This window comes from Colossoma macropomum, unplaced genomic scaffold, assembly GCF_904425465.1.
Source record: "Colossoma macropomum unplaced genomic scaffold, Colossoma_macropomum, whole genome shotgun sequence".
In the NCBI taxonomy this organism is placed as follows: domain Eukaryota; kingdom Metazoa; phylum Chordata; class Actinopteri; order Characiformes; family Serrasalmidae; genus Colossoma; species Colossoma macropomum.
Genome location: NW_023494786.1, coordinates 28,489,062 through 28,503,042, shown reverse-complemented (window position 1 = coordinate 28,503,042; position 13,981 = coordinate 28,489,062). Strand labels below are relative to the sequence as shown.

At 39.0% G+C, this 13,981-nt stretch overlaps 1 protein-coding gene across 1 annotated transcript in view; it reads left to right on the top strand.

Annotated features, from left to right (window-relative positions):
- The first annotated feature begins 13,390 nt into the window (after window positions 1–13,390).
- Window positions 13,391–13,981, top strand: part of kirrel3l (kirre like nephrin family adhesion molecule 3, like) — a 73,622-nt gene continuing 73,031 nt past the window's right edge. Inside the window, exon 1 of the mRNA XM_036565265.1 lies at window positions 13,391–13,862. Coding sequence (XP_036421158.1) covers window positions 13,823–13,862 — 40 coding nt within the window. The 5' untranslated portion in view covers window positions 13,391–13,822. The remainder of the gene's footprint in view (window positions 13,863–13,981) is intronic.

The window sequence follows — 13,981 nt, the reverse complement described above, 5'->3', positions numbered from 1 at the left end:
CTAATATTCAGAACAAAAACCATTACAGCTAAAATGGATATAAAATATACCTTTTAAAATATATTGAACGGCTTTAATGCACAAGATGGCTATTGAAAAAAAATATGACATACTGGTCTCTTTTCCCACCGCAATGTCATAATCCTCCAGCAAAAGGACATTTACTGTGCAGATATACAATGTTTCTCGACGGTACCTGATACGCCCTGCAATTCAAGATCATTTATTAACTTGTCACACCCCAGGCTAAGAATACAACCACGTCAACTTAAGAAGAGGGTAGGTGCTCAGAGTGGTCACATTTCCGTAATACAGACGTTTTAAGCCGTCCCTACACCAACAGCAGGGTCATACCCTTGACCCTTATGCAACTATATCCACTTCATACTTCCCCTAGAGGGGTTTTCATTACAGCAAAAATGCTGTTTTCATGGGTGGCACGACTGGAACTTTGATATTAAGATGGTCAACATGCTGTCGATCTTTCCTGGACATTTGCCGCTCTTTGTGAATCAGATCCATTAACTGTTATGGTCATTGTCAGGCTTGGATATCGTACCTCTGGAGATGATGTCATTCATATACATAGCACAAGTCAAAACTTTGGACATACTCATATCAGGGTTTCTCCTGTTGTTTCTATGCTCCACATTTTAGAATTACAGTAAAGGCATTAAAAATATGAAGTAGCACAAATCAAAATGATCATATCTTGTAGTATTTAATTCAGACAACTGTGTTTGCACACAGAGGAATTAGACCTCCGCATTTAACCCATCCATGCAGTGAAACACCCACATATGTGCACACTAGTGAACACACACACTAGGGGCAGTAAGCACACTTGCCCGGAGCGGTGGGCAGCCCTATCCATGGTGCCGGGGAGCAATTGGGGGTTAGGTGCCTTGCTCAAGGGCACTTCAGTCACATACTGTAGGTCGTGGGGATCAAACCAGTGACCTTCCGGTTACAAGGCTGGTTCCCTAACCTCCAGCCCATGACTGCCCCCATCCCTTTTGGCCTGGTACAGCTTTAGATGCTAATGCCTCCCATTTTAATACCCTTTTTGACATGCTTTCGTAAACCTGGCCGCATTGTTCCCCTTAAAGGGGAATCCCTGATGTCATGTTAAAGGATATATTAGCTCATATGAAGTTCAGTAGCAATAAATACAAACCTATTACATTCGATTTACCATGATCAAGAGGGGCTTTAGGTAGCAAACTACACCACCTTTTATGCATGACTGCTTATATAACTTCACTACTCTGCTAGCTCAGTTATCAAGTTACAGACTACAACAAAAACTTAATAAAACAAAAATACTTCTAAATCAAAGTTTACAGCTAGACAGATCTTTACAAATTGTTATGTTCAGACCTCTAAAAATGGTTTGCATTACTACGTTTGCATGGCTCACTGAGGCGAACGTAGCTGAAGGAAAGTGCATTCTAATTAAAAATATCAGCTTCTTCTTGTTCCATCCAGCCTTTGTGCTATAAGTGGTCATTAACATAAGTGCAACACATTTTCGAGTGGTGAGTCAAAATTAGCAGGGGCATGTAAAAAAGTCCTAAAACGAGGCCTTGGCATTCTCTCAAGCAGCTTCATGAGGAGCCACCTGGGATCCCTCACTGACAGGCCTGGAGAAGCTCTACATATGTTAAGAACTTGTTGAGCACTTCTGTGCTGGGAATAAATTCATAAAAAGGCATCAGTTTCACTGTATATATTTGTCTAGTATTTGGACAGGTACTACTTGTATAGGAATAGTTTAATATGGGTAGACGTGGTGATGTAAATATTACCATGGTACTTAATGTTACTTCTGTCCAAATTTCAACATATCCAGTGGCCAAGAATTTTATATTTTTTTCTTAAAAGACTCATATTATGAACAGCTTTACCTTGCATTTTTAAAAATAAAGAATGGTGGTTATGAAAACATTGTTAAACTACTTTTCACCACCCAGTACAAACAGTCTAAGTATGGAAACTGAGCTGCAAAAATGGTCCATTTTGAAATATTTTTCTTCGTTTTTGTGATCTTGTAAAAATCAACACATTTATATATATACTTTATGGCCAAAAGTGTGTGGACACCCCTTCTAATTATTGAGTTCAGGTGTTTCAGCTACATTCATTGTTAACAGGTGTTTAAAATCAAGCACATAGCCTTGCAAGCACATCTCCCCCGACAAACACTGGCAGTAGAATGGGTCGTCATGCTGCCAGGAGAACGCCACCTAAAAGAATGCATAGTGCCAACAGTAAAATTTGGTGGAGGAGGAATAATGGGCTGGAGCTGTTTTTCAGGGTTTGAGCCCCTTAGTTCCAAGGTGAAAGGTGATGTTAATGCCACAGCATACATAGATATTTTAAACAAAATATGCTTCAAACTTTCTGTCAGATATTTGAGGAAGACCCTTTCCTGTTCCAGCATGACTGAGCCCCTGTGCACAAAGTGAACTCCAGAAAGTGAGTTTGGTGTGGACAAACTCCAGTGGCCTGCACAGAACCCTGACCTCAACCCCACTGAACACCTTTGAGATGAGCCGGAACATTGATTGCGAGCCAGGCCTTCTCATCCAACATCAGTGCCTGACCTCACAAACACTCTTTTGACTGAGTGGGCACAAATTCCCACAGACACACTCCAAAATCTTGTGGAAAGCTTCCCAGATGAGTGGAGGTTGTTATAGCCACAAAGAGAACTTCATATTAATGTCCATGGTTTTAGAATGGGATGTCCGACAAGCTCATATGTGATGGTCAGGTGTCCAAATACTTTTGGCCATATAGTGTATCTGCCCAGACTGCTTTTAGAAAGAGGCACAATACATGGCAGCCACAGGGTACAAACTTTCATTACATACAGTCCAATGCAAAAGTGTGGATACCCTGTTTTGTTAACCCCATGTTAAACAAGGTAATGGCAATGTGTAAATCAGTAGACAGTCTAATTTATATACAAATCTCCTATCCAGTGCGAGTTATAAACATAGCAAATGCCTTCTGGTAACAATTTACAGTATTGTGCAAAAGACAATTACGTGTAAAACAATCTATTTGGGCAGTATTGCCCTATTTGGGCAATTTCCACAGCTCTCCTTGAGGAATTCTACTATTTACAATTACCTTCCAATCCCTAGTTTACCTAATCAATCCCTCATTAAATTAAACTGATGGAATTGAAGAAATCCATGCGATGGTGGGAGTTCAGCAAGAAGTCAGGACCCAAAGCTGTGTTCTTCTAACTGTATTCTTCTCACCATATCAATAACTTTTTAAAACAAAACATTCTCATTACATGATTTATATTTAATTGTCTGTATCTATTCTAATGTTATGTAATATTTTTACATGCAAAACTCACTTTACCTTATAGCTGAGATAAATAGTTCCAAACAGTTTTAGTGACAGATTTTTTGCACTTATGCAGAAAACTTATCCCATCTGAATAGTACTTTAGAAACAAGTCTGTGTGTATATGAACTGCCCATATGTTAGTTGGATTGCGTGTGGTGTGTCTGTCGTGTCTGGCACAGGTATGCTGAGATGAGTTATGACTGTAGGTATTCAGAGTTATGGTGGATGTAGGTCTAAGAGTGTCTCGAGTATACAGTTAGAGACGGAGCAGATGTTGGACTGTTGGAGTGGGCGCTTGGCTGGGCTGACAGTGAAGAAACTCTGGCCACAGCAGCACGGAGCACATCCACATCTTCCCTTCAGGAAGCCTGCACCAGCGCCTGGGCTCCTGCCAGCTCTCAGCAGACTCAACGGCTTGGTGTGCTTTCAAGAGTCACGTCAAAAGTTGGAAAAAGTGTAGAAATCTCACTGTACTGCTGCTGTACTTATGTCTTTCTCAGTAACATTTCTCAATAATATGCACCTGTATTGAGTATGTTGTCGCTTGTTGTTTGCTTATCGTTTTTTATTAACAGCTCTTTGGTTTTACCCATGTTGATGAATGACAACAAGGTACTTTATATATGCCTAACCTCATATTTACACTCAAGGAAACAAGAAATGGCCATGCACAACAATGAAGTTGATGGAGACCAGCGACAAATAAAGATGCATGATTAAAGCATTCTTTGCATTGTAAAATGGTTCTTCAGATTGATGGAGAACATTTTACACTCTTAAACATGGTTCTTCAAGGGTTCTGTAAAGAAAATGGTTAGAACCATGAACACTCCAAGAACTCTTTGCATGGTTAAGGGTTCTTTGCATAGTAACATAGTTCTTTGGACTGATGGAGAATATTCTACACTCTTAAAAAAGATGGTTCTTTAAGGGTTCTTGAGTAAAGAAAATAGAACCATGAACACAAAGAACTCTTTGCATGATTAAGGGTTCTTTGCATAGTAACATAGTTCTTTGGATTGATGGAGAATATTCTACACTCTTAAAAAAGATGGTTCTTTAAGGGTTCTTGAGTAAAGAAAATAGAACCATGAACACAAAGAACTCTTTGCATGATTAAGGGTTCTTTGCATTGTAACATAGTTCTTTGGATTGATGGAGAATATTCTACACTCTTAAAAAAGATGGTTCTTAAGGGTTCTTGAGTAAAGAAAATAGAACCATGGACACTCAAAGAACCCTTTGCATGATTAAGGGTTCTTTGCATTGGAAAACGTTCTTCAGATTGATGGAGAATATTCTACACTCTTTAAAAAATGGTTCTTCAAGGTTTCTTTAGTAAAGAAAATAGAACCATGCCCACTCAAAGAACCCTTTGCATGATTAAGGGTTCTTTGCATAGTAATGTGTTTCTTCGGATTGATGGAGAATATTCTGCACTCTTAAAAAGATCCTTAAGGGTTGTATAGTAAGAAAAATGGTTCTATATTAAAACCATGAACACTCAAATAATAAACATTTGCATAATTAATCAGTTCTTTGCATGGCGGAATGGATTGATTTCAGATTGATGAAAAATGTGTTGTATATGTTTCTATACAGAATCTTTTTGAAAATGGTTCTAGATAGCACCAAAAGGGTTCTTCTATTGTTATAGACTTGACACTGTAACAATAGCTGAACCCTTTTTGGTGTTATTGGTGGTGCAATATAATGAACTCTTTATGATGCAAACAATGTTTTAATCATGCTAAAGGTTCTTTGAGTGTTTATAGTTCTCTATAGAACCATTTTGTTTACTAAAAGTGTGTAGCAACAAAAAGGATTGCACCATTGTTACAAGCCTGATATGGTAACAACAGAAAAACCCTTTTCGGTGCTTTATAGAACCCATTTTATAATGTTTCCATAAAGAACCATCTATAGGATATTCTCCATCAGTCTGAAGAACCATTTTACAATGCAAAGAACCCATTAATCATGCAAAGGGTTCTTTGATTGTTCATAGTTCCATATAGAACTGTTTTCTTTACAAAAGAACCCTTGAAGAACCATCTTTCTAAGTGTGTAGCACCAAAGAGGGTTCTGCTGTTGTTACAAGCTTAACATGACAATGGTAGAAGAACCGTTTTTGGTGCTATATAGAACCCATTTAAAAAAGTTTCTATAAAGAACCATCTATAGGATATTTTCCATCAGTCTGAAGGACCATTTTACAATGCAAAGAACCCGTTAATAATGTAAAGGGTTCTTTGAGTGTTCATAGTTCCATATAGAACCGTTTTCTTTACTAAAGAACCCTTGAAGAACCTTCTTTTTCAAGTGTGTGGCATCAAAAAGGGTTCCACCATTGTTACAAGCTTGACATGGTAACAATAGAAGACCCATGCAAGTGCTTTATAGAACTCATTTCATAAAGTTTCTATAAAGAACCATATATAGGATACTCGTTATCAATCTGAAGAACCATTTTCTTTGCTAAAGAACCATCTTTTTGTAAGAGTTGAATGATTCCTATTATATCAGTGCAAAAAAAATGCAATTTCTCCAAACATTCTGAAGAACATTTGAATCATTATATATATTGTGTATTTCCTACAATTGTGTTCACCCAGGGGTGCCAATAATTATTGAGTTGACTGTATATGGTATGTACATTCATCAGTTGGACCATGCAGGCACTGTTGCTCTCTCTGGATGTGGGAAAGTGGGAAAAAAAATGGAAAAAAAAGGAAATTGTGTCCACTCTGTGTGGGAATCTCATGATTTTCATGTTGAGGTTTTATGTAAAATTTCTTTGCACTATGAAAAAAATATTATTGACTTACTGGAAGTAGTAAATACACTCTGATGAAGCTTATTTTGTCCACCCATGTAGATGTAAAAGCTGAAAAATGTACTGCTTTGTAAATTGACAACAAAATTTCCTGTTATGTTCAAATTTGAGCAAATAAGAAAAATGCTACATAAATAAGGCATTGAGATGAATTACTTTAATCATAGGGCTTTCCCTTAATATTGCACAAATAGTCCAATAGAAATGATTCAAAATGATTTCAATTAAAATCTTGGGACAATAACATCCATTAAACTTAAAGCATGCATTTCCTTCTCCTATAACATCCCTGTTTGTTACGACATCAACCATATGGTAGTTGATTTTATTAACCCATTTGCAGACCCATCATAGTTGGGGTCAGATTAATCGCTATAATGTGTCCACTGAAATGTTTGAAAAAAACCTGTGAAGCACTAACTTTGATTTATGAGCTCTGAATAAAGTAAGATGACCTTTCATGAATATTGTATATTAATTTTACAGCAGATGAGAGAGATATTGCATGCTGATTTTAGAACTATAACGCACCACTGTAGGCTGAAGTAAGAGGCTTTAATTTAGTATTTATTGCATTATAATCTCATGAGTCTGCGCTCGAACTGCAGCAGCCCTCGGATAAATAAAGACAGCCCTGTCTGCTCTCGCTTGCTGAAGCCGCCGCCTTTCAGGTAGCCTTGCTTTGGTTGCCTGTCAGGCTCAGATCCTAATCAATTCTTCAGTGTCCTGTCTGTCAAATTAAGCCGCAATCTCGAGACAACACACTTGTTTCACTTTAACTTTGCATCAGCCTTGCAAATTAGACAGGAGAGGAAGCTCCCATTTTAATTTCCAACCCCCGCGTTTGCCGACGTTGACGTTTCTTTTCTAATTGACCCCGGGTCAAATGGGGACTGAGATAATATTTTGTTAAAATATTCTCATTTCCCGGGGAGTCGCATTTCCATATAACTTCACCTCATGCCTAATTTATAACTTTTCTTACAATTACCATGCAAACGACGTCTTTACTGTCGCCTCTCTTCTCCCGCAGAACAGTTTAGTAAATATCAAACGGTATTTATTATTAATAAACATTCCCAAAAAACCCTCTTTTATTTTCGTATTAATAATTTACGCATTCAAAAGACTTCCTAGATGAAACGTCCTAGATGTTATGTCTTGAAATGACTGGCTTTTTTTCCCCCCACTTTTTATTTTTTCCAGGATTCACTCTAGGATTATCCAAGCCAAGACGGATGCCGACGGGTTCAGACTCCGACATAGCATTCATTCCCACATTCCCACATCTCGCTTGCACTCTGCCTCGATCTGGTAGACTTCACACTGAAGACGCTCCTGTTTACTAAGCAGGATGCTAACAGTTAGTACACAGCTGTGATGTTTATAGAGCAACGGTGTCAAATTCAGGTCCCTGGGGCCACAGTATGCATACATTAGTGTTTCCTTTCTTTAAACACACCTAAGTCAACTCCTAAAGGCGGCTATCTCACATGAGGTTAGAGCGCTAATGCATTTAAATCTGTAGCCTCACGTATACAGATGTGTTATTGACTTGTATATTGCAATGAATTAACTTCTTCCTCCATGTTTCCTTCAACATAGGCTGCAATCAACACCTGGAAAAAAAAGAAACATGAAAATGGGTAGATTTAAAGTGCTTGTCAGATTCGAGCCATTGACATTTCTTTTGTTTAAATAAACTATTATCTATTGCTGTTGATTGTTTAGCCTTATTTTACTCAAAGCCTTCATTCAATTTGAATAAAACCAAGTAAACACTTAAATTCTAATGTTCTACATGTGGGCCCACAGTCTAAACCCCTCACTCCCATAACTACATAGCTGACTGGCTTGTTTCATAGTAGTTACTGACTCAATTGTAGTAATTACTGAATTATTACGGAATAATAAGCCATAATAACGGCTTAATATCTGAATAAGCTTCCTGTTGAATTAAGTTAAGATGTTAAACTGCTTTTCATGACATGAAGCACATTTTAAAGGCATTCTTAGCAGAAAGGGCTCTATGCAGCATCTGAAAGGTTGTATGCCTTGGTGCTTTTTAAAAATAGCAAAAAATAAAAGGGGAATTCCAATGATTTTTACAAACATATTTTGTCGTTGTGATGTAAACAAAGTCATTCAGATGGTTTGGTATGAAATGGTTCATTGTAGGCAAACTTATAGATTCAGAGTTCTTTACAGTGGTGGTGATAGGAACCAGGAGTCACCATGTCTACAACACAAATACAGCCATTTCGTGTACTATCCAAAGCCACCAGAACCTACACGTGTCTTCTGAGTTTTTATATGCAATGTTGATGATGATGGTAAAATAATGGAAAATCTGAAAAATTCATTTCCTTTGGGGACTATTTTGCCTCACAATGCCCTGCATGTACCCCTCTGCCATGAATGGATTAAAATAAATGGATTAACAAGACGTTTTAGAACAAAACTATCACCAAACTATCGTAAAACAATGTCTCAGGGATCAGGTAGTGTATTAATAACCATTTGATTAATTTCTAATAAATTTCTGTGAGGGAGCTTTTAGAGATGGACGTCTGGTTCCTATCACCATCACTGTGAAGAATTTTAACTCAGTACATTTCTCTATAGCAGAGCATGTCACCAACCATTAACCACTAAATGTGTTTCTTTACATCTTAACCATTTAAACACACACACACACACACACACACACACACACACACACACACACAAACACACACACATACTACGCCACTTATCTTACTGGGTCTTAGGGGGACCTGAAGCCAAGCACTCATTGGGTGAAAGACAGGAAACACCCTGGACAGGTCACCAGTCACAGGGCAGACACACAAATACACACATTCACACCTAGGGGTGTATCTCCAATTCACCTGGTTGTGTGTATTTGGACTATGGGAGGAAACCCACTCAGACATGCAGAGAACATGCAAACTCCACACTGAAACGCTGCAACGCTGCTTGCCAGGCCGGGGAACTGGTTGCCAGGCCCTTCTGCTGTGAGTCGACAGTGCTACCCACTTTGTCACTGTGCCACCCCATGTTTTCACATTCTGTCTATAAAGGTAATATACATCACCTGCATCACCTGTTCTTCTTATTTGGAAGCATTCAATCTCAATAACACAGTAAAACACTGTGAAATGAAGCTGAAAATGATGAAGATAATCTGTTTCCATGATATTTTCTAAGTTTAAAAAAGTCAGAAGTTTGTAAAACCTGCAGGTTTGGGGAAAGTCACATATATATAGTTACATATATTTTTAATTGCATAATATATAAAGCATTGAAGACAGCAACCAGTTGATGGGACTCTGTGTTAATTTTATCACTGAGTGTAATGAAGTCAATGTAATTAAACCTTTGAAAGAAATTACAACCCTAAATAACATGAGTGGCTCAAATATTTTGTCAAAGCTAACTGCCTTAGAAAATACATGCCATGAATGGACATAGTACAGCTTGCTCAAACAATTCAAGGTACTTTAATATTTCAGCTTTGCTACAAACACTGATGAGAGCACTGCATGAACACTGGTATCAAAAGCACTACTTAATGGACTGATTAACAAATAAACACAAACAGCTTCAAAATGGCCAGAATCATTCATTCCAGGTGATTCTATTAGTTTTTTGTGCCAGTTTAATGGGCACAAGCAATGTTTACATTTATGCTAGCATCATGTTTAATCCAGTACTGCACAATGTTGCCTCAGGGCAACAAGCATTTTCCTCACTTTACAATAACATTATACATATTTAAGGACACTGATAGGGTTAACAATAAAGGGCAGAGTTTGAGGAAGACAGCAAGAAAGTATGTATTTGGTCATACAATCCTTTAGTGGGCACTTTTAAACCTCTTTTTAACATTCAGTATCATTTTTAGTTGTGCAAATTTGCAGAAATATGTTTGTTGCCTAGAAGCAACATTGTGCAACAGTGGAATGGATTTAGCCAGTCACAAGCCAGGTCTCACCACTTCAGGGAACACGGATCTATATCATTTCATCCCATTGTCGCACAATGTTGCCTCAAGTCAACACACACCAAAAGGACCCCTCACATATTATTATTTTAAAAATGTATTATATTTCAATAATCATGTTTTCTGCAAGAAAAGTTAATCAGATATAGTTTTTTTAATTGTTCTCTTAATGCGTGTGGTTGAAGGTTAATATAGCACATACCTGTTAAATACTTTCAAACCATTATCATGACAATAACACATAATAACCCAAAATTAACTTTATTTGAAAATATATTATACAAATAAGAAGTAGATTATCAACCGAAACCACCACAACCAACAACTGAAATGCAGTAATTGTGCTCCATAATATGGCAATTTGACTGAATTGGATACGACTTACATCTTTGAATCAAGTAAATTCAATACACTATTAAAATTTTCCAAACATTTATGAGGGAGGAGAAACATTCCGGACTAAACGCCTACCAATTCACACTCATAGCAGAATATCTAAGGCCGGCGTGTTGGCACAAGTGTGCAATTTGACAAGTCCTCGTCCTAAACGCTGTAAATCATTCTCCCTGTGATGTGGAAGTGCTTTAATATCCAACCGTCTGACACACGACTGATGTCATTCGCACCTGGGTGAAGGCATTGATCTTCTATCACCCAGCTGATTGCAATCAACACGGCAAAGCACAAAAAGGACATGAAAGAGAACTCTTCTGTTAATGCAGTGTTTCCAGTCCTGGTCCTGGAGCCCCTGAAATGCAGATTTTAGTGCTTTAAGACCCCAATTTTAAGCTTGTGAAGGGCTTGAGGATGAGCTGATGAGTTGAATCAGGTGTGTTTGAACCAGAGATGAGTGGAGCAGCCTAGAACTCCTGGAACAGTATGTTGCTTCAGTGAAATAATGACTCAAGTAGAAGTAAAAGTAGCTGCTAGAAACAACTCGAGGAAAAATGTATCAGGTCTAAAAGCTCCTCCAGTACAGAGTAGAACTGCAGTGGAACTTCTTATGTCTTGACTCACAAGTCGACTCATGATCTAGATTAACAATTTTACTGCACCTACATTGTCCTGCAGCTTGCAGTGACATCAGATTGGAAAGATCTTCAAATAACGAGCCTTTCATTATAGAAAATCCTTCAGTCTGATGGAGAGAATGAAGCACTATATGCAGCAAATGCAGTGTTTAAAGGAAAGATGGAAAATTTACAGGAAAAGGAAAAACATACTGTATTTTTAATGCAAGTCAATGGAACCAGACTTCTTGTCCAAGTAATTTTGGGCCGTTTCTTTTGGTCCAGTCATCATGAAATTTACACACAATATAAAGGACAACAGGCATTTTCAAATGATGTCAAAAACTGAAAAACGACAAAAATGGAGATACGAGGTTTAGGCTAGTCTGTTGTTTAAATAGCAGCAATATGTGCTATTTAAACAACAGACTAGCCTAGTTTTGCCTCTATCCTCTAAACACTGTATTTACTTTGAATGTAGTGCTTCAGTTCTATCCATCAAACTGAAGGTTCTTCTGTGAAGCGTTCGTTATTTGAATCCACGTCGAACCTGACAGGTTTTTAGTAGGAGTTTACTTTAGTACAATGCAATGCCTGCAGCTAATAACTCATCTAAAATTCTCGCACCCCAGAAACTCAAGACTTGACTCAGACTCGAATGAATACTTGTAAACATCTCTGATAGGCAGTGAAGTTTGTTAGGCTCTATTCTTCTCTTTGTGGATCCTTTTGGTCTAAAACAAAAATGCCAGCTCCAAAGTGAGAGACGTGGGCAACAGTTAAAGCAGTCCAGGAGCTGAACCAACACAACAGGACAACAAAAAGACCCAATAAATATCACAAAACATGTTATCAGCTAATATTTTACATGATGATTCCTTTCTTTTGTTTATGAAAGGCACAAAACACCCAACATAAGGTGCATTTGCACATCTTTTCTCCAAGATTTCTTGCAAACAATAGCCTACTGTCCTCATTAAGCTTAATGCAGACCTGATTAAAGGTATCCCTCTTCTCTCTCTAGTCAATTCCACTGCCAAATAAACAGCACACCTGTTTATTTTGCGCCCCGGTTTATTTATTCACAGTCTGGCATAACTAATTACCCCCTACTGTTATAGCGCCCCCTGTCCAATTCACCCAAGTCACCCCCTACTGTTACACCCCCTTCCCCCTCAAACCCCCCAAAACCCCTGCTGATTTCACTCAGGCCCTTCATCACCCGTTTTCTTTTATCCTTCATTACCTACGTTCTTAAAAAAGATGGTTCTTCAAGGGTTCTTTAGTAAATAAATGGTTCTATATAGAATCATGGACACACAAAGAACCCTTTGCGTGATTAAAGGGTTCCTTGCATCGCAAAAGGGTGCTTCAGATAGATGGAGAATGTGTGGTAGATGGTTCTACATAGAACCTTTTTTTTAAAAGAGTTCTATATAGCACCCAAAAGGGTTCTTCTTCCTCACAACAGAAGAACCCTTTTTGCATCTACAGCACATTGTCTGTCAATATAAAGAATGCTTTCATGATGTAAAGAACCATTTCATCATGCAAAGGGTTTTTGTGAGTGTTCATGGTTCTATATGGAATCATGTTCTTTACGAAAGAACCTTTAAGAACCATCTTTTTTAAGAGTGTAATAAACATGGTTCTATGGGGATCTAAGCCCACGTTTGCCACATTACTGTCAATATCTTTTCGAGATTGAGACCAGAAATGCCACCTTTATTTATTTCTTTTATTTGTGTGACTTATTGGTTGATTGATTGATTGATTGATTGATTGATTTGTTGATTAATTGATTGATTGATTGACTTATTGGCTTTCCCCCAAAACCCACCAGATACCCAACGACCAATATCCAGCTTGTGCCCTCAATATAATGAACGTAACATGCCATAAGCGTTGGACATTTCTTTCCACCTGCATTCCGTCAGGCCCCGCCCCCTACGCTAGGATTGGCTATCGCTATCCAGCCTCCTGCTCTACCGTTTGCCGATTGGTGGACAGCTTATCAATACGAACTGCTTTCCAATCCTAGCGCCAGAGTCGGGACGCCAGGGACCAATCCTAGCGCACGACTGCGGGGTCTGGCGGAATGCGGGTGGGAAAAAAAATAAAGGCGCGATAGAGAAAGAAGCAGCAGGAGAAGGCGGAGGAGGAGGAGAAGGAGGAGGATACGAGAGAGGCTCTCTCACAGAAACGGCTGTAGAGCTTCATTCAGCATCAGCACAACGAAGCCAACACACGCGCGCGCGCGCACATACACACGCCACACTGCTGAACGCACACGCACATACACGCGAGCGGAGTGATCGGCAATGAACTGAGCCAAACTCGGACAGTGACTGGAGAGAAATTATCCCGGGAGAAAAAAAAAGGGGAGAGGGAGAAAAGTTGGGAGTGAGGAGAGAAAGCCACGTTCCCGATGCTGTGAACGCGCGCCGGATCCGCGGAGAGACTGAAAGCTGGCGCTTCACTTTCCTCTCAGCCGCGCGCTGATTTCTCTCCGCTGGAGAGGTTCTGAGAGTTGACTGGTCCAGCGCAGAGAGCTTTCAGCTTTGAGGACTTTTTTCGAGCAGGAGGGACGCTTTGGGAAAGATGCTGGCGTTTGCCATCGCGCTGTGCCTTTGGGGAGCAGGTAAGGAGAGCTTTGGGGTCTTTTGGGGTGTTTTACGGGGCAGCAGTGACAGCAGCAGCTCTGCAGTCAAAACTGGGGCTTTCAGAGCGAAAAAACGCACTGCAGCGTCAAAGCAGCTC